A 17,858-nucleotide genomic window follows, 5' to 3' on the forward strand; every position below is an offset into this window, starting at 1 on the left:
GTCAATCAGCACACATCAATCCCTGGCAGGATCGGCCCAAGTCACGGTGAACGACAATGACTGAAAGAATGCCCCCTTTCTCACGCGGGTTGCCTTGGATCTTGGGAAAGGGAGCCTGGCGAGAGATCTTCCGTTGTTTTTCTTGATGCAAAGATGGTAGTTGTCATGAGAGATATATGTAAGCGAGAGCTGAAAGAATAGACAACACTGGAAACGTATGTCTGTTATTGCTGATTTACGAGCTCGCCAGTGCCCGCAACGTTTGATTGAATATACATATAATAGGCGAGTTAAAACGAGTTAAAGGGCAGATGCCTTTCCCGCGTGCCTGTCTATGTGGAGTGTCTCTGATAGGCACCTCCTAATCATTGGAGTACGATGCGCAGTTTGATAGCCAATTATCAAGCTCCAAGCTCCACGCTAAGCTCGCAACTTCCCGGTAACTAAGCCTGGCCCCCATCCTTGCCATCTACTTACCCTGTGTGTACCCTGTAGGACCGGAAAGCATTGTCCGTCATCCTCCCCCGACAGCTCATCCGATCCGACGAGGTACAAGCCTGTACAAGGCAGTCCAAGCGCTGGACTGAATCGTCCTTGAAAAGGCTGTCGACGGCTTTCCAGTGCGCAGTCTCTCCCGCCATAACATTTGCGGATCGGGACACCCCTTGCAGTGCTACAAGGCGCTGCTATGCATGTATGTCGATGAAAATACCTTGTACAGTTGCTTCACGGTCGAGCTACATGCGAGGATGTGTATGGAATAAGATAGTGAGATGTGTGGTGAATGGGATCTGAATGGGGATGCCGAACAAGTCGAAAGCTTTGGATCTGAGACGTCAATACACAGCGTAAACATTCCAAAACTTTCCATTTCCAGTCTCATCCTTTTTTTTTTTTCCTTTGTCTTGTTACATCGCCATAACATTTAATACTTCACCCTCCCAAAATTCCCGAACAATAAGTGTGGACGAGGGCGGACGACACGGGAAGACAGGAGGAAAGAAGAAGCCTTCATTCCAAGGCAAAAAGCGAGACCCGCATATCGTCATAACTCCCCCCCACCCCCACGCACACCTCCGCTCCGCAGCAAAAGAAAACGTACAACGTCTTGGCTAACGGAAACATCTCATACGGGAGCCTCAAAACGATAAGATACTGCACACCTAGCTCCCATACACATCTCATTCAGGTCTGTCAAGTGCATACATAGGAGCAAGCGCACGAGCACGATGGCACCATCCGTTACACCACTCACCACTCACTACGCCCTAGTCATCGACGCTGGCTCATCGGGTTCGCGATTACAGATATACTCGTGGCGAGATCCAGATTTGGAAAGAGCTGAGATTCTTCAGGATGTGAAGAACATTGAGAGACAAGGTTCGAGTTCGAGCTCCAGGGGAGGCGGTCGGTGGTGGTGGGATGGAGAAGATGGATGGAAGGGCAAAGGGAAAGGAAAAGGGAAGGAGATGGAGGAGATGGCTTTGAGAAGGTTGGTGAGAGTTGGCAAAGGGGTGGAAGGAGATGACTGGATGAAAAGAGTCGAGCCTGGTATGTTGTGTTGGACTATGTTCATTACAAGATGATACTGAAGCGCCACCTCCTTGCCACAGGTATATCCACCGTCGACCCCGACAATATCCCAGAGTACCTCGCCCCGCTACTCACACATGCTCTTCAACACATCCCACCCTCGGTCCACTCCTCCACACCCATTTACGTCCTCGCCACAGCAGGCATGCGTCTCTTGCCTTCTCAGCAGCGCGATGCCATCTTACAAGCTACATGCGATACATTACGGAACGACTACCCGTTCCTTGTCCCTGGGCCGACCGAGGAAGGGCCGTGTGGTGAAAATGTAAGGGTGATTGATGGGGAGGAAGAAGGTATCTGGGGTTGGGTAGCTGTGAATTATCTCATGGACGGTTTCGGTCATGCCCCTTCGCCTTCATCTATATCCAATCCCGGAACATCATCATCGTCTAGTACCAACCTGCTCCCTCTCGCCCCACTAGCTTCCGCCCCTCCAGACTCTTCCTCCTCTTCCATCACGCCCGTCGACATTGCCCACCACTCCCCCACATTCGGCTTCCTCGACATGGGCGGCGCTTCCACTCAACTAGCCTTCTCCCCCTCTGCTTCCGAACTTCTTACTTCTGGTTTCCCACTCGACAAACTCCGGACAGTTAGTCTCAGATTACTTTCGGGCGAACAAGTCGATTGGCCGGTCTTTGTAGCGAGCTGGCTTGGGTTCGGGACGAACCGCGCTCGGGAACGGTATATGACATCTCTTTACGAGGAATGGGCCGCTGCCCATCCTTCCCCTTCTGCGCAAGACCTAGCGACACCCATCCCGGACCCCTGTCTTCCCAAAAACCTCACCATCACCCCTTCCCTCTCTTCTCAACCCCCTTTAATAGGAACCGGCTCATTCCCCGAGTGTCTCACCTCCCTTCACCCTCTCCTCGAACATTCCACCCCTTGCCCCACCTCTCACTGCCTCTTCGGAGGCCAACCGACGCCACACATTGATTTTGAACGGCACGATCAGAGAGGGTTCATAGGGATAAGTGAGTACTGGTATACGATGCAGCATGTGTTGGGGGTAGGAGGGGTATGGGATTGGGGAGAGTGGGAAAAGGGGATGAAGGAGTTTTGTGGGAAAGAGTGGGGGTTAATTAAGGGTGAAATGGAGAACGGGGATTGGGAAGATGTTAATGTACGTTATTATTCCTTCCTAATTTTTTTCCTTGCTTTCCCGTCTCTTGAGCAAAACAGAGGGGGGGAAATGAATCGAATAAACCGATGAGATGAGCTGACAATTCTTTTTTTTCGTGGATCTTTTTTTTTTAAAGATGGACTCGACAAGATTAGAAATGCAATGTTTCAAAGGCGCCTGGATCTCCAACGTTTTACACGAAGGGATCGGTATCCCCCGATTAGTTGATGTAGGCGGGAACGATACACTCACCGGCGGATCGTTGGGCGATACGAACGCTGAAGCTGAACGCCGGGCCCGTGAAAAGGGTCTGTTCGAGGGGAGCGGGCAAGAACAAGGGAAACACCATTTCCAAAGTATGGACCAAGTTGGGGAAACAGCCATCTCTTGGACACTCGGTAAGGTCGTGATTGAAGCATCGAAAGCCGTCCAACCTCGATCGCAAGAAATGGAAGGGTGGTGGATGCATCATCTCAATCTCGGGTCCATGCGACTGCCGTTATCATTACCTATACCGAAACACCTAGAGGGAAAGCTTGAGGATCTAGGATTGAGTGCGGTGTGGGTTTATGCGGTGGTAGCGTTCTTTCTGGTGGGGATGCTCTTCTCTCGTTCTAATCGTCGGAGGGGGGTTGGTTCATCGGGGTCTGGGATGGGGAGAAGGAGAAAACCAAGTTTGTCGTCACCGCCTTTACCTGCACGACCGTGGTTCACTTTCCCTTCTTTCTTCTCTGCCCCCCCCGCCGATCCGAGCTTATCGATCGAAGACGGCCCAGACTCTTCCCCCACGTCATCCACGTCATCCGCCTCTTTCTCTGGCAGCGGCACCGGTGGTGCTAGTGGTAAATCACGTATCGTCCCCGGCCGACTCCGGCTTTGGTCCCTCCGTATCTCCAACACGATCAACAAATACCTTCCTCCCTCACTTCCTTTTTCTCTTGGCAATTCGAACCCGAGACAGCGGGGAGGCACACGTGAGCTTTGGACAGGGATAGGGTTAGGATTACCGAGGGCGCGACATAATTCGATGCCCATGATCGGCATGGGACTGAATACTTCACCGGGGGCTGGCCTGCTCTCTCCAAGTGGCGGTGGTGGTTACTCACAACCCGGCTCACCTCGTCCAGTCTCTACACCATTCTTCAGCTCCGTCGCTGCTCCAGGAATCGGTGGCCTCAATATGGGTGTAGGCAGTCTTACACCAGAAACAGCTCTTACAGGCATATCAAGCGCCACATCTGTCTCACCTTCTCCGAGCCTCGCATCTACTTCTTCGCCGCCTCCACCTAGGAGCAGTTTGAAATCTGGCAAGTCTGGTCGACCTTTCAAGTCGAGGCAGAATTCAAATAATCTGCATCCACACCATGGACCGCATGGGCTTCATTCCGTTGGGGAAGGTATAGGTTTAGGAGGGGGAGGGGCAGGGTGGAATGATCCGCCTTTGGCCATGTTAAGCGGCCCCAGTTCGGGCCCAGGTCCAAGTGGGAGCGGAGCGGCAGATGATGGTGGAGTGTTGACGCCGACGGCGAATGGAGGGTTGAGTAATGGTGCATTGTCGAGGAATTCGAGTAGGGCGAATCTGAGTGAATTGGGGTTGGCGCAACGGTCGATGAGTAGAACCGGAACGCCGGGTTTTGATTGACCTCTTTAGGTGCATGATATAATACGGACATTCAGGGTTGTTTTGTTGTTGGAAAATGTTCATCTAGCACCCCAAATATATACATATGCACATCTGTTATATTATTCCTTACCGAAGGCACTCCTTACATGTACGTTATATACAGAATTGCTCACAAGATCATTCGCTTTTTGCCACAATAATGAGTCTAGAAAGATATACGAAACCAGATTTAGGTATCATACAAGTGCTCTGGGGAATCGGGTTCCACAACGAGGCGACCTGTACGCTTCTTGTGGAGCAGACGCTTGACTTCAGCCCAAATGATCTCTCGTTGTTTCACCAAATCATGTTGTCTCTCGGGTCGGTAGCCCCTGTAATTACAGTCAGTATGTATCACTATGAGATGGGGAATTAGACTCACAAAAGAAGGTTTCTGCTGATGTTGGCAGCGTACAAAGAGTTATCATGTTTGTACTCTGGTGGTCGATGTTCGTTAATGATTCGTTGACCGCCTCGTTTTTCGAGCTCTTGCATCTCGGGTATTTGAAGTTCAGGCCAAGCCTGCCTGATCGCCTCCCACCCTGTGATTTGAGGTCAACATGTTTGTTACATGGGTAGAATGAAAGAAACATACACCAGAAAGAGCGACCATCAGTCCGAATCTCAGCAAGGTGTGAGACTCGGTAAGTCGTGAGATGTTTTGAGGAAAGATCATATCGATGAGCGGCCCATTGATCCGTCTTCTGGTCCGTCAGCACCCGAGACAGCTCGCATGAACATTGGAGAACTCACTTCGTCGCCTAGTGGCGCAAGCGCAACGATAATCCTCGGGTGTTCTTTCATCCCGAGACAATCCCAAAGTTCCAACAAGATCTCCTTGGCTTCATGATATCGTCGCTATGGCCTGGATCAGCATAGGAGTAAGGCAAAGGGAATTAAACTCACACTATGAACAGCAATATTAATTGCGACCGCTAGGTTGGGTGGCACAAACAACTTATCACATGGGGCAGCGGTCGTTTCACTCAAGTTCCTTCTCACCCATCTGCAAACCCATTAGCTCCCAGTCACGGATGAGCAGGACATGATGACTTACCTCTTGTAAGCCAGCATCAGAAAAACACTCAACGGAAATGCCTCTACCTGCCTTCCCAAACTGATATCTTCCAAAGCCCTCACAAAGCTCTTCTCCTCCATAATTAATGCCCACGAGTACAACCTTTGGGTTAACATATCCCATGGTTTCCATCCTGCCATAGGAGAAAATAGGGGGTCCACCACGTGGATACAATCTCGGGGTGCAGAAGTAGATTTACCAGGGGCGGTGGCTGTAAATGGAGAACTTTTTGTTTCGTGCAGCCTCATGTGAATCGTGCTGAGAGGTTCACTAAAGGGTTGGCTAGTTGGTGGTACAGGATCTGAGTGCATAGGAGAGACAGGAGCAGGGGGGACGGTTGTACCAGGTACAGCAATATGACGCATTGTCTGCCCGGGAAAGAATGACGTCGTAGGAGGCTCTATAGCTGTCCCATAAATGGATCCAGTGACTATACCAGCATTAACGCCAACATCAGCAGCTGATTGAACCTGTGTATTCGCTGTACGTAGCCTAGGAGCCGAAGGAGGATACTGATCTGGAGGGCCATAGCTGTACGCACTCTGCGCCATATTCTTTGGTATCGCTGATCCTGTCACTGTTCCAGGTTGTGTCCTCTGAGCGGCGGTCATGTTATCAAACAAGGTTGGATCAGGAGGCTGATTCTTGACACTCTCAGAAGGTTGGGGAGGCAGTTCCTTCTCCCTTGGGTCCGGCATTGCGCCAACGGATAGAGGTTGCTCGGTGATTACATCAATTCGACCGTCATCCGGAGCCATTCTGCCGCCAACTGTGGTAGAAGGATGGGACTTCGAAGCAGAGAAAGTTCGTGATCGAGGGCTAGCTCGAGTACTGGCTTTGTTGTTGCCCATATTAGACTCTGTAGGAGGAAGGACGTTGATAGTAGGACCTGCGATATGCGGGAAAGAGATACTTTCGTTAGGATGAGGAAGCTCAACTTCCGATCCCCAAATGAGATCGCCTTGGGCACTTGGACGTCGTTCGGTGAGAGGACCAACGCTTCGGACTTGGCTTGCAGCACCAGCTTGTTGGGAGTACTGTGTCGGGGGAGGTTGAGTGGGAACATATTGGGTAGCTGGTACCTGACTAGGGGCATACTGAACAGGCGTTTGAGTTCCACCGTACTGAGTGCAAGTAGCAATCCCCGGCACATGTTGGCTCAATGGTTTATGGCTGTAATGACTCGGCATATCGCTTGCTGCCCTTTGTTTTTGCCCCAAGGAGAAAGATATATCTTCAGAAGCCGTAAGTGGAGCAGCGGGCATAGGAGCCGCCACAGACTGGCCAAAAGGAACTGAGTTAGTCGATCCATGAGGCGTGTTGATACCATTCGTAAAAATTGAGCTATGTAAGTCGTTGAAGATGAGCTCCTCAATTAGTTTGCTACGCATGTCCCTTGACACTTGAGACTTATGAGGGCCACGAGTGTCTTTCTGAGTCTCGAGAGCCGCAAAGCGATGATCGAACATGGAGAGACGGTTCATAATCTACTCCATAACAGTCAGTGATTGTACCTCCAAGCCAAGCAGTTGAGAAGCAAGCACTCACATCTTGAGCCCAAATGGGCGGCTCCTGCTTCGCTGCACCCTTCTCACTCTTCGCACTATTTGCGCTCTTCCCACTCACAGTCCGTCCCTTTTCTTTACTCTTGCTTCTCTTCGCCCTTTTTGGCGTTTCTTCTGCATGAGATGGCAGAACCACCGCGGGGCTCAACAACCCCACCTCAAGCTCTCCTGCTGCCCTCAACTCTCTCAACTCAATCACCCGCGCCCTTGCGGCTCTCTGAAGCGCCTTCTTCGCTTCTTCACCAATGAGGTTCAGCCGAGCAGCGTCAAGGAGCTGACAGAGAGTTTCATCGTGGTATCTCGAGGCATCAACGATGCGCTTGACGTTGGACATAGTTGTAGGCGCGACAGAACCATGCTGAGAGGCTACGATGGAACCTTCTCCTGTTGCGCCTTGCATCTTCTCGAGCTCATGATGGTGCTCAACCGCATCGTTAGCGGACTGGGTAGAAGGAAAGTATTCTTGAGCACGGAACTGGCCGGGGATGATGGTAGGGGTATTCTTTTTTCGGACCTGCGAGTAAATGGTCTTCTGGTCGAGCTGAGGTGGAGATTGAGCTTGAGACCCAGGACTGGGAGCCTCGGGCACAGCAGTGTACTCGCACTGTGATTGCGTGGGAAAAGGTACCTGACTTCGGGCTTGAGACTGTGGATAAACATGGGCATGAGACATTGCTCTTTCGCCTTTAGTGTACGTTGCCGGTGGGAGTCGCACGGTCGTAGCTTGTGAGCCCACACTAGGCACTCTTGCCTTCGGAGCTTTTAAAGCTGTAGGTAATTTACTCGCAGCTGTGGTGGCCGCCTTAGACGCAGCTTTGGATGGTACCTTCGACTTGGCACCGGGGGTTTTACTGCCGACCTTAGAAGAAGCTGCTGCCGAGTGGTGGGCGTGATGCGTAGAAGTTTTGAGAGGATGTGCAGTACTGGCCATGAGTTGTTCAGTAGGCGGCTGTGTAGGCTGGCTGGGTGAATGAGCCTGTTCCAGGAAAAGAGCATCAAAGGAAGTCAGCTATCCTTCTTTTATCCATTCGTTCCATTTCATATGCGCGTCCCCATCCACCAACATGCCAATAAAAGCACAAAGGGTATCACCCAAAGTAAAGGAGTAAGGCAGAAGGCGCAAAGGAGAGCTTCTTTTCTCCCTTTCCCCCAAGATAAAGATAAAATAATACTAGGATACTGATAAACTGATGACACGCACGGTAAACCCAATTCTCCCTGCATTCGATTTCGCCGTACTTGGATCACCCAAAACGTTGGATTCAGTTTTGGCAGGGAAAACATCACCTTGTGGGACAGACTGGGCTGTTGATCCGAAGCCAGCGGCAGCCCCTTCGGCAGGAGAAGATGTTTTGGATGGAACCTCTGTACGAACATCTGTACGTATCGGCGATAAAACTTCTTCCTCCTGCATACTTGGGTTAGCCGCTACAGTCAATTCACAGTCAACTTTTGAGAGACTTACATCCTCGACAGTCTCGACATACGCACTCCTATCTTCTTGTTTCCTCCGCAGCGGAGATCCTTCCCCATGACCTTGAATGATATTCAACAATGCCGGCATTCCAAGACCTAAGTCACCAGGTGCCCCGGCACTGTCCCTCATCACCATCAACGGTCTCGGTATAGACATCCCTATTGGTACGCCAAAAGGAATTCGGAAGACTTCGCTGAGTTCGGTTAGTGGACGGCCGGAGGCAAAGCCTTCAGGAGCAACTCGCATCGATGGGCAGGCAGAGATTGGGACACCGTCTTGGTGAAGGATGTGACCGAAGGAAGGTCCGCTGGTATTAGTATCGAAAGTCTGTCGAGGTCCTTTGGGGGCGTTCCCACCGGGCCCGCCGGCTGCATTGACCCCATCAAGTCGAGCACCACTCATCATCCCAAGTATCTCCATCATCTCGCTCTCCAGCTTTGCGTCGACGATATGCTGGGCTGCTTCAAGTTGTGCGAGGGCCGCGGCACGAGCATCCTCCATCCCTTCTCGTTGCTTAGCTTCCGCTTCGGCATGTGAGAACGGAAATTTATGATGGGGTTTGTGGATGTGATATTGGACTTCTTGGTCAGAGTCAACTTTGGGTTGCGGAGCACCTTGCCTAGGAGATTCAGGGAGGCCTACTGGATTGGGTGCCTGAGTCGGGATGGGAGTTTTATTAGAAGAACCGAGAGCCTATAGCTGTTTTCAGTAACATCCAGTATATCATTCGAAGAACGTTACGGTAGGCATCTTCGACCCCACCTCCTTGCCCTCCAACCCAAACGTTCCCATCCCTGGACTTGTCCCACTCATTCCGCCAGGTGTATCGACACCAGTGTTTCCAAAGAAATACGGCCTTTTCATCCCTCCTTCTGCCCCTGCTCCTCGGCTGAACGCTTCGCTCTCTGGCCTCTGATTCTTCATCAACTCTGAAGCTGTTGCTGGGTCTTTGCCGAGTTGGTGGCCTGCACCAAGAGCAGCAAAAGGTAGGGAGGGTAGGGAGGGCATGGCGGCATATGGGTGACGTGATTGCAATTGAGGCTCAGTCAAGGATTGTGGACCTAGATAATGGTTAGGGAAGTAAAAGCTGAGTAATGCGCCAACGCACGGGAAGTATAAGGACCAAACATGCCTTCCGGGATAGATCCCTCCGATGTTTGTACACCTTGAACCCAAGGTAAGACTGGGCTTGTCAGTAAACCACTTTATGATCCATGTTTGCATGGTATACTGACCTTTTGCGCGTGCGCTACCCATGCACGTCAGCCTTTGCTTTTGAAATGCAAAGTGAAAAACTCACGACGGCGTTTTGTCTGGTGTATCGCCAGAGCTCTTTGACTCCCGCGGAATAGTTTGAGGTGATTGAGATTTACTTGCTCCAAGCTCCCGTTGACGGTAGAGACCTACGTAAGATATGGGCGATGAGGGAGGATCGTAGGTGAGGATAGAATAAAGGGCAGAAAGTGTCAGTGATTTAGCCATGATATTTCGATTCGTTGCCCCGCAACGGGAAGAGATCGCCGAGAAAGGATGAACAGTGAGTACGAAAGAGGAAGGTAGTTCTGTAGTACGCCAGTATTAAGAAATTAAGGGCATCTCAGAGCTTCATGTTCGCACAATTTGGTCGGCCAAGAGAGATGGCAAGATGAGGTCAAAGGATAGCAGAGCCTTTTTGTTCGACGAAATCAGTAAGTAGGGCAAGATAACCTCTAATAGAGCCAAAGGGGACCAGCCGTGTATGAGGATTCCTCTGAAGGATGTGCAGCTAGTACGGCTCTCGTAGTGCGAGCACCGAGAAGAGCATAAGACGTCAGACAAGCTAAAACTCACCATTATTGTCTACGACACCGGTCCTTTCCCCAGTCTTCTTTGAACGTTCACTATGAGGGGCTGTGTAGGTTTTCTGAGTTCGCAGGAGTTTTGTAGGCATGGTGTGTAATGAAACGTGAAGATGAAAAGGGTTTCGATAGAGAGATTAATGAATAATTTGAAAGATGACGGGTAGAATATCATTCAACTTGATGCCACAAGAGAGTTCAAACGAGAGGAAACCACCGTCCTCTTGCTACCTTTCACCTTCCATTCTCCATTCCAGCCGTCCAGGGCCCAGTACACGTCAACCATCTTGACCGCAGGTATGCATGTGTCATGGGCGAGGTGTGACAATGGTGGATCGCAGCTGGTGGGTGACAAATCCGAAAGGCTCAAGAGGAAAGGCATCCTTTTGGCCGTGTTTCGCCGGAGATGGAAAGTCGCGTTGTGTGCGCCATACATCGATCGACCGCATCTCTAACAACCTGTATATAACTAACTGTGACTGCGACCTGTCAGTCAGCCTTCTGCGAGTGGCATATGAAAAAATTAGTAGCTATGCGTACCGTTACTTTTCTGCCTCCATGCAATGACGTTGTGGCTTATCGACTGAACATAGCTTAAGATAGATCAAGACGAAGAGCTTCATGTGTCTTGTCCTTCCTCTCTAGACATGGTCGGCGGTCAACCGTTCCCCAGAAAGCAAAGCATTACGTAATAATTGCGGCAATCATGATCGGTGATAACCCGCGACAGTCAAGCACGAGCTTTCTGCTCACCAGCAGCAAGCTCATCGGCAGAATGACTGACGGAATCTTGACCGAATCTCACGCCATCCGTCCACCTTGTCTTGAACAATCAAATTCTTTCCGCTCTTTCCTGGAATGATGGCATGTTGGCTTGCTATAACGTGCCATCATTCTTGGTTTAGCTCCGTTTCAACATGTTCCTGGGGCTTGGGTGGAAATTAACGTCGTGTTGGCGGTCCCGACTTGTTCACTGCTCAACAGCAGGATAGTTAAACGACCCTTCAGCAATTATCTTGCTCGGTATGGATTTGGAAGACGATTAGTGAGCATTAGTACATAATAGTTTTGACTTCATTGCGGAAAGTGGCCAACGGCTTATATCTGTCAGATGGATGAAAGCTTCTGCATGCACTGTATCTCCTACGTACACCCTCTGGCCAGCTACCGGTCAGATCGCTTAGACTTGGTATCATTCATCATCTTCCGCACCTACGACCTGCCAGCCTACCATTTCGTTGGCTCTTCCTTCTTGGCACTTATCTCAAAATCTTATGATTCTGTGTTATTACAAACAAACTCTGGTGACTGTGCCTCCCTCGGAACTACTCAATTTGCTTGTCAACATTCTGTCTACCGCGTGGTACCGCATACCACGGTAACATATCGCAATGCTCCATGGTGATTAGTCGATATCTGACACCATTCGCACTCACCGCTCGAAACATAATTTATCTGCAGACTCGCGCAAGGTAAATCAAATCGGCAGCTAATTCCATTCATACCTCATTTCTTAATAGTTTGATATGCTGGATGCTGGAGAATCGCTCTCCCTTTTCGTCTGGATTTCGCCAATCCGGTCACGCAAGATGTAACCTGTCATTAAAAGCGCCCTAAAGAGTCATTTTCAGGGTTTTGCGTCGTGGTACGTACCAACCGCTCATAGGGGCATAGTTTGGAGATGGGCTACTGCATTACTACGCCTTGACATGAGATGGCTTATAAAGTTCTCTTCTTATCCGTTGGTCTAGAATTTTCTCTCTCGCCCAGCAATTACGTCGACAATCACATTCTATCCTCCTCCCCTCCGCCATTATCCCACCCTTTCCTTTTCTATCTGCTCGGCATTCCGTCTAATCTGGTACATCGAAATTTGATACAGCAAATAGGGTAAACGATAGGAAACAACCATGTCAGGAGGTTCTTCTCTCGACGAAAAAACCTCTTCGCTAGACCATGGCTACAAGGCAAGCACTCTCGCAATTGTCAATTCGTCTTCGGCCGCAGAAAAAGCTGGTAGACCCCATTTCTTTATCGAAGAATCTTCTAGTCACGGTGCTTTTGTAGGTGAACAAGGTGGGAATGGGGCGCAGGTGACGATCCAGGACGTGTGGGGTGCACCTGTCGAGAGTAAGAATCCGTTGGGCTACTCGGTGGGCTGGTGGTCGGCTTTGTTTTTGAATATTACCATGTTAATCGGAACAGGTATCTTTTCTTTTCGTGAGCCGCCCCCCCTTCTTCGCTTTCAACTTGACTAGGGCATGGCTGAGAATTCTTCGTTTCCTATAATTCTGGTGAACAGCATCAAGCTTATTAAAATCCCTCGGCTCCATCGGTTTGACGCTCATCTATTGGCCTATCGGTTTGCTCATCTCTCTAGCTGGTATCTCTGTTTATCTAGAGTTTACATCGTACTTCCCTTCCCGATCGGGCGCGGAAGTTGTTTATCTGGAGCAAGCGTACAGAAAGCCGAGATTTTTCTTCCCTGTGGCTTTTGCGGTGCAAACTGTCATCCTGTCTTTCGTCAGTAGCAACGCTATCGGTATGTCTTTTGATTACTCGCACCCTTTTTTTGGAAAATAAGTGCTCATCGGTCCTTATTATGAAGTGGTGGCGGAGTATATCTTCAAGATGACCGACCATACCCCATCCGACTGGGAATCTAAGGGCGTCGGTATCGCTGCACTTACGATCATCATCCTCCGTACGTCTTTTCTCATTCCCGTTTATCCTAAAAAATATCACACTAACTCTTCTTCGTTCTCATCTTACAGCCGTTTTCTTCAGCACCAACATCTCTCTCCGCCTTTCTAACATCCTCGGTATCGCCAAAATCATCACCCTCCTTATTATTATCATCCCCGGTTTCGTCGCCCTCGGCGGCCACTTCAAAGTTGTCCCCGATCCTACTGCCAACTTTCACAACGCCTTTGAGGGCACGACGAATAACGGATACAATTTGTCAAACGCTTTGGTGAACATTATCTTTTCCTATGGAGGCTATACCAATTCATTCAATGTGGCCAATGAAATTAAAAACCCGATTAGGACCATTAAGTATACGGCCAATACGGCGGTTATCTTTGTGGCCGTTCTTTACATGTTGACCAACATTGCTTACTTTGCCGTTTGTAAGTGCGCTTTGCATTTCTTCATCGCCATCTTCGAACTATTCGCCCTGTGCTGACTTGTTACACGATGCGATTTTAGTGACTCAGGAGGAAATCAAAGGGTCTACTCAGGTAACCGCTACCTTGTTCTGGGAGAAGCTTTGGGGTTCGAAAGTCTCCAAAGGCCTTACTATCCTTCCCGTTCTGAGCGCATCGAGCAATATCCTCAACACCATTGTCGGTCACTCACGTATGATCCGAGAGATCGGTCGGTAAGTTACTTTGTTTCAAATGTCCAAATCAAAGAGGAACGATTGATCGTTGACTGTGCCTTCCATTGATATATAGACAAGGTGTACTTCCTTATCCCAAGTTTTGGGTCACAACATGGCCTATCGGTACTCCTACTGGCGCCTTATTCGCTATCTGGTTCGTCTCGTTGATCGTTATAGTTGTTGTCCCTGCGGGCAACGCGTTCAACTTCAGTAAGTCTCATGTTTCCTGTTCTTCCCTCCCACCTTCCAATCTATCATTTTCCACCAATCCAAGCTAATTCTTTTTTTCTCTTCAGTCGTTGCCCTCCAAAACTACCCTTCCTCGTTCTTCCTTGTCCTCATGACTCTCGGTCTCTTCATTGTCCGCCGGGACCGTAGACGACTGAGTCTTCCTCGTCCCGAGTACAGATCATGGACGATCGTCGTCCTCTTCTTTTTGGCTGCCAATACCTTCTTAATCATCATGCCTTGGGTACCGCCTACGGGAGGGGTCAACAACAGTTCGTTCGGATTTTTCTATGCGGCCTCGTCTTTGACTGGATTGGGAATGTAAGTTTGCCCCTTTTTCCCTCGCCAGCAAGGGTTTTTTTCCCCATGCAGTACTGATATAAGCCCTTCCCAATTTCAGCGTGTTCCTCTGTGGATTCTATTACGTCCTCTGGTCCAAACTGCTCCCCAAATGGAAAGGATATAAGCTGCGCCAAACAGTTATAACCCTCGCCGACGGCGCGCTCACACATAAGATGGTTAAAGTCAAGAATGAAGATGTTGACGCTTGGGATGTTACGCATGATCCTTCTGGAAGGTTATTGAATGAAGATGAGGATTTGGTCGAGATAAATGAGGAACACGCGTCCTTGAGAGATTTGAAAGAGTAGAGAGAATGAGGATTTAGATTTCGTGTTTCCTTTAATGAATATTTCTAATGGGTACGTGTGTATGGCGGGCATTGGCAAGTAGTAAAAGGTAACAAGATGCCGGCTTTGGTTATTGGAGGTTGGGCTATAAATTTTTTCTCTGTTCCCTCGGATATTCTTGTGAAATGATGTAAATGAGGTTAAAGATGACCAGGTTTTCTTTTTCTTTCTTCAAAAATGTAGAATTGCTTGTTATTGACCATAACGAAGCAAGACGTACATAGATAAGAACGAAGGAAAAATTAATTCTATTACCTCAAGACAAAACAAAAAGATCCCTCGCACGGTTCTCCCCCAGACACTCTTCTCGCCTGGCTCTAATGTTAATGTTTCCCAATCATCCCCTTGGGATCGCTCCCGTGGTAAAGCTTGTTATCCTGTATGTACTGGATGACACTGTTGGGTAATAAGTACCTTGGAAAACCCGTCAGCTACGAGTTGGCAAGGGATGAGAAAGGAAAAGTCAGACTTACTTGATGCTCATACCCCTGCGGACGAATAATCGGACTTTCGTAGACGAAATGTCGTTGTAAATTAATTGCTTGATCACGACCACGTTCCGTCTAATGATTCGATCAGCACACTACTCAAGACGATAAACGAAAGACGCACCTGTGATGATACAGTATGTCATGAGAAAGCAAGAACGCCCAAACATCTGAACCAGCTCTTTCCACAATTAAACACCCGAACCTGCCCAGAATCACATGCAAATCCGGTTCACTCCACACTCCTGGTTCACCAAAACTCTCAATCAAATCACCTCCCGCAAGAAGCATAATCTTGTACCGTCTCCTCGTCCCATCGCGCATCACAAGTCCGCCTTTACCATGTTCGCCACCGTTGAGCATCTCATCGAAATGGTCAAGTACGAAGGCTGTACGCTGATACTCTGGTTGACCGGCTTCCCAAGGGTCGACCATGAGCCAAGTGGAGGTATGTTCAACGGCGAGCTCGCACATGCGTACTCGATGCGGGGCAGGGGCAAGGCCGGATTTTTTGTAGTACGATGATACGGGGGAATAGTAGCCGGCCATGATTTCGTATGTCTGAGACTCGACAATTTCGTCTTTGGCCATCTCGAACATACGAAGGTGGAGGTAAGTAGGAGGGGAAAAGGAGCCACAGGCGACAATGACTAGTGGAATCTTGTTTTCGTCTGTCAAATCTTGTCAGCTTGATCTCACATAAAAGAAGGATAACTCACCATGCATCTTTGTTCTCAGTCTGTGCCGAGGGAATCTGTACTCCGCCTTCCCCGCAAGGTACGCCCCACTACCGCCACCTTCCGCCTGGGGAGCATTCAGATCAAGATCTGCCTCCCCGTCATTCCTCCCTTCCAGCGCATCATAACCCGTCTCCCGCTTTCTCGCCCGTTCAGACTTTCTCCCCTTCACTTTCGCTTCCCCAGCTCCAACGTCTGAAGAGAGAGGCTCGTTCATGGATACAAGGTCGCTGTTTGCAGGTTTGGGGGATTCGAGAGAGGGTGGTGGAGGTGTACTGTCCATTTCAAGGGCGTCTCTCGGGTCAATCTGGCTATCGTCAGTCAAAGGTGGTGAGTCAAGTTCCTCTGCCATCCTGTTCTCGACATCACGAGCCTTCTCCAAAGTCGGACTGAATTTACGGCTCATCATAGGATCACGGCTCTCCTCCGCTGTTGACGTGTGAGAAGCTGCAGTGACTGGAGAAGTCTCTGGACCAGTACAGGTGGGTGAAGGCGGGTTACCGAAAAGATAGCCTGATATGAGTCGACGAGATCGAGTAGAAGAAAGTTCGTCGTCTGATGTGATGGGTACAGGGGGAGTCGGGGGCTGAATGCTCTTGAGTGACGAGATGGCTTTAGATGGGGTTTCCCTTGTGCCAGAGGATACAGGTTCGGGGTTTGAGATGGTTTGAGAGGTGTTCGATGCTGTGCGAGCAGGACCTTGTTGGCGCGCGGAAGGATTAGTCGAAAGTACTGGACGAGAGTGTTGCTGGGGTTCGAGAGAGAGAGAGGGGACATCTGGCATTTCGGAAGTGGCTGTACCCCCGAATGGTGGGCTAAGAAGTGTTAGAAGAGAAGACAAAAGAGAAAGGATGGACACACGAGTCATTGTGGAAAGAGTGCAGCCCCATGGCGGGAAGGACAGGAGCGGGCGACTTGAATCCGTTGGAAGCCATCCTGTGCTGCCGGGGTCTCTGCTGTGTTGAGTCAGAAAGAGTTACTTCTCTCTTCACAGAGATGATTTAATGATGGAAAAAGTAGCAGGGCGGTTCTTGGATTGAAAAGAAAGTATGAAAAGAGCGTACCATTGAAAGTACCATAATAACGCAATCAGGGAAGCTGAATAACAGTAACGCGTAAGATTCCTAATCAGATATTGGAGATCTTGAAAGGCAAAAATCAAAAGAGTAATCCTATCATGCATTCCACCTTCATCTTCATCCCCCCAAGTATATACCCATCGTGTGAGTGAGAAGCTATCGGTTGATGCATCCGGTGGTTTATTTGGCTTAAAAAGCAACTCCTCTTGATCCATGGTGCGTGGTGGACCTTTTTTTTCCGGCTGTGTCGTGCGACTCAGAGTTCGGTCCGGGTAGGGTAAATATGCACCCATTTTGGATTGAGAGTCGGATTTATTTTGGTGCCGTCCTCGGACATACGACATGCCTTGTTGAATAATCATGACGAATGACAATGCCGATCGCTATGCGTCTTCTATGCTTGCTTATTAAGGAGCTACGTACTGATGATGGTTCGTCCGTCGCCTCGGGCAATGGGCAAGGCAATTGGTATGTCTTATATACATAATGAAGAAATAAATGATTCATCCTCCATCTGCCGCTCCCGTCACATACCATCCAGGTACAGTATCATCGGGCTCAAGGAGACAGGGACGGGAAATAAAAGAGAGATGGGGCCGGCGGCAAGCTACGGCGGCTCAAACGTTCCCCGTTGCTTTAATAGCCGGTGAGGGTTCAGTTGAGTATGTTTAGATTTTAGATCTTAGATAGATCTTAGATGCATCGATGTTCATTATGACTGGTGCTGTGCGTAAGAAGGTAGATGCAGTCGAAGACAGTACTGACCACATCCTTCAGTGATAGCAACAAAGACGACTAATTGCCCCCATCATGGCCAGCAATCTACGATTTCTACGCCGCATCATCAGCACTTCTAATAGTTGTTCACTGTTGGGGGTCAGAGGCGTGTAGATAAGATAGCCGCAACATCAC

At 49.4% G+C, this 17,858-nt stretch overlaps 4 protein-coding genes across 4 annotated transcripts; 2 read left to right on the forward strand and 2 right to left on the reverse strand.

The window, feature by feature from the left end:
- The first annotated feature begins 907 nt into the window (after positions 1–907).
- CNF00290 (nucleoside-diphosphatase, putative) lies at positions 908–4,469 on the forward strand. The gene is made up of 3 exons (XM_571453.2): positions 908–1,551; positions 1,614–2,719; positions 2,856–4,469. The coding sequence occupies exons 1-3, from the start codon at positions 1,230–1,232 to the stop codon at positions 4,359–4,361; spliced, it is 2,934 nt and encodes a 977-aa protein (XP_571453.1). The 5' UTR covers positions 908–1,229; the 3' UTR covers positions 4,362–4,469.
- CNF00300 (hypothetical protein) lies at positions 4,437–9,689 on the reverse strand. Its single transcript, XM_024657321.1, has 11 exons — positions 9,611–9,689; positions 9,244–9,563; positions 8,491–9,195; positions 8,227–8,433; positions 7,009–8,001; positions 5,440–6,947; positions 5,289–5,388; positions 5,136–5,240; positions 4,978–5,083; positions 4,765–4,924; positions 4,437–4,714 (listed from the first exon to the last, which is right to left on the reverse strand). Exons 1-11 carry the CDS (start codon positions 9,630–9,632, stop codon positions 4,573–4,575), a joined length of 4,368 nt encoding a protein of 1,455 aa, XP_024513127.1. The 5' UTR covers positions 9,633–9,689; the 3' UTR covers positions 4,437–4,572.
- Positions 9,690–12,142: 2,453 nt separating this feature from the next.
- On the forward strand, positions 12,143–14,781 carry CNF00310 (high-affinity methionine permease, putative). Its single transcript, XM_024657322.1, has 8 exons — positions 12,143–12,560; positions 12,643–12,882; positions 12,949–13,044; positions 13,115–13,471; positions 13,551–13,722; positions 13,799–13,935; positions 14,022–14,274; positions 14,354–14,781. The coding sequence occupies exons 1-8, from the start codon at positions 12,251–12,253 to the stop codon at positions 14,601–14,603; spliced, it is 1,815 nt and encodes a 604-aa protein (XP_024513072.1). The 5' UTR covers positions 12,143–12,250; the 3' UTR covers positions 14,604–14,781.
- Positions 14,782–14,864: 83 nt separating this feature from the next.
- On the reverse strand, positions 14,865–16,934 carry CNF00320 (nicotinate-nucleotide adenylyltransferase, putative). The gene is made up of 5 exons (XM_024657323.1): positions 16,729–16,934; positions 15,850–16,682; positions 15,255–15,801; positions 15,116–15,205; positions 14,865–15,056 (listed from the first exon to the last, which is right to left on the reverse strand). Exons 1-5 carry the CDS (start codon positions 16,800–16,802, stop codon positions 14,966–14,968), a joined length of 1,635 nt encoding a protein of 544 aa, XP_024513019.1. The 5' UTR covers positions 16,803–16,934; the 3' UTR covers positions 14,865–14,965.
- Positions 16,935–17,858: the final 924 nt, after the last annotated feature.

Source organism: Cryptococcus neoformans (genome assembly GCF_000091045.1).
Source record: "Cryptococcus neoformans var. neoformans JEC21 chromosome 6 sequence".
NCBI classification, from domain to species: Eukaryota; Fungi; Basidiomycota; class Tremellomycetes; order Tremellales; family Cryptococcaceae; genus Cryptococcus; species Cryptococcus deneoformans.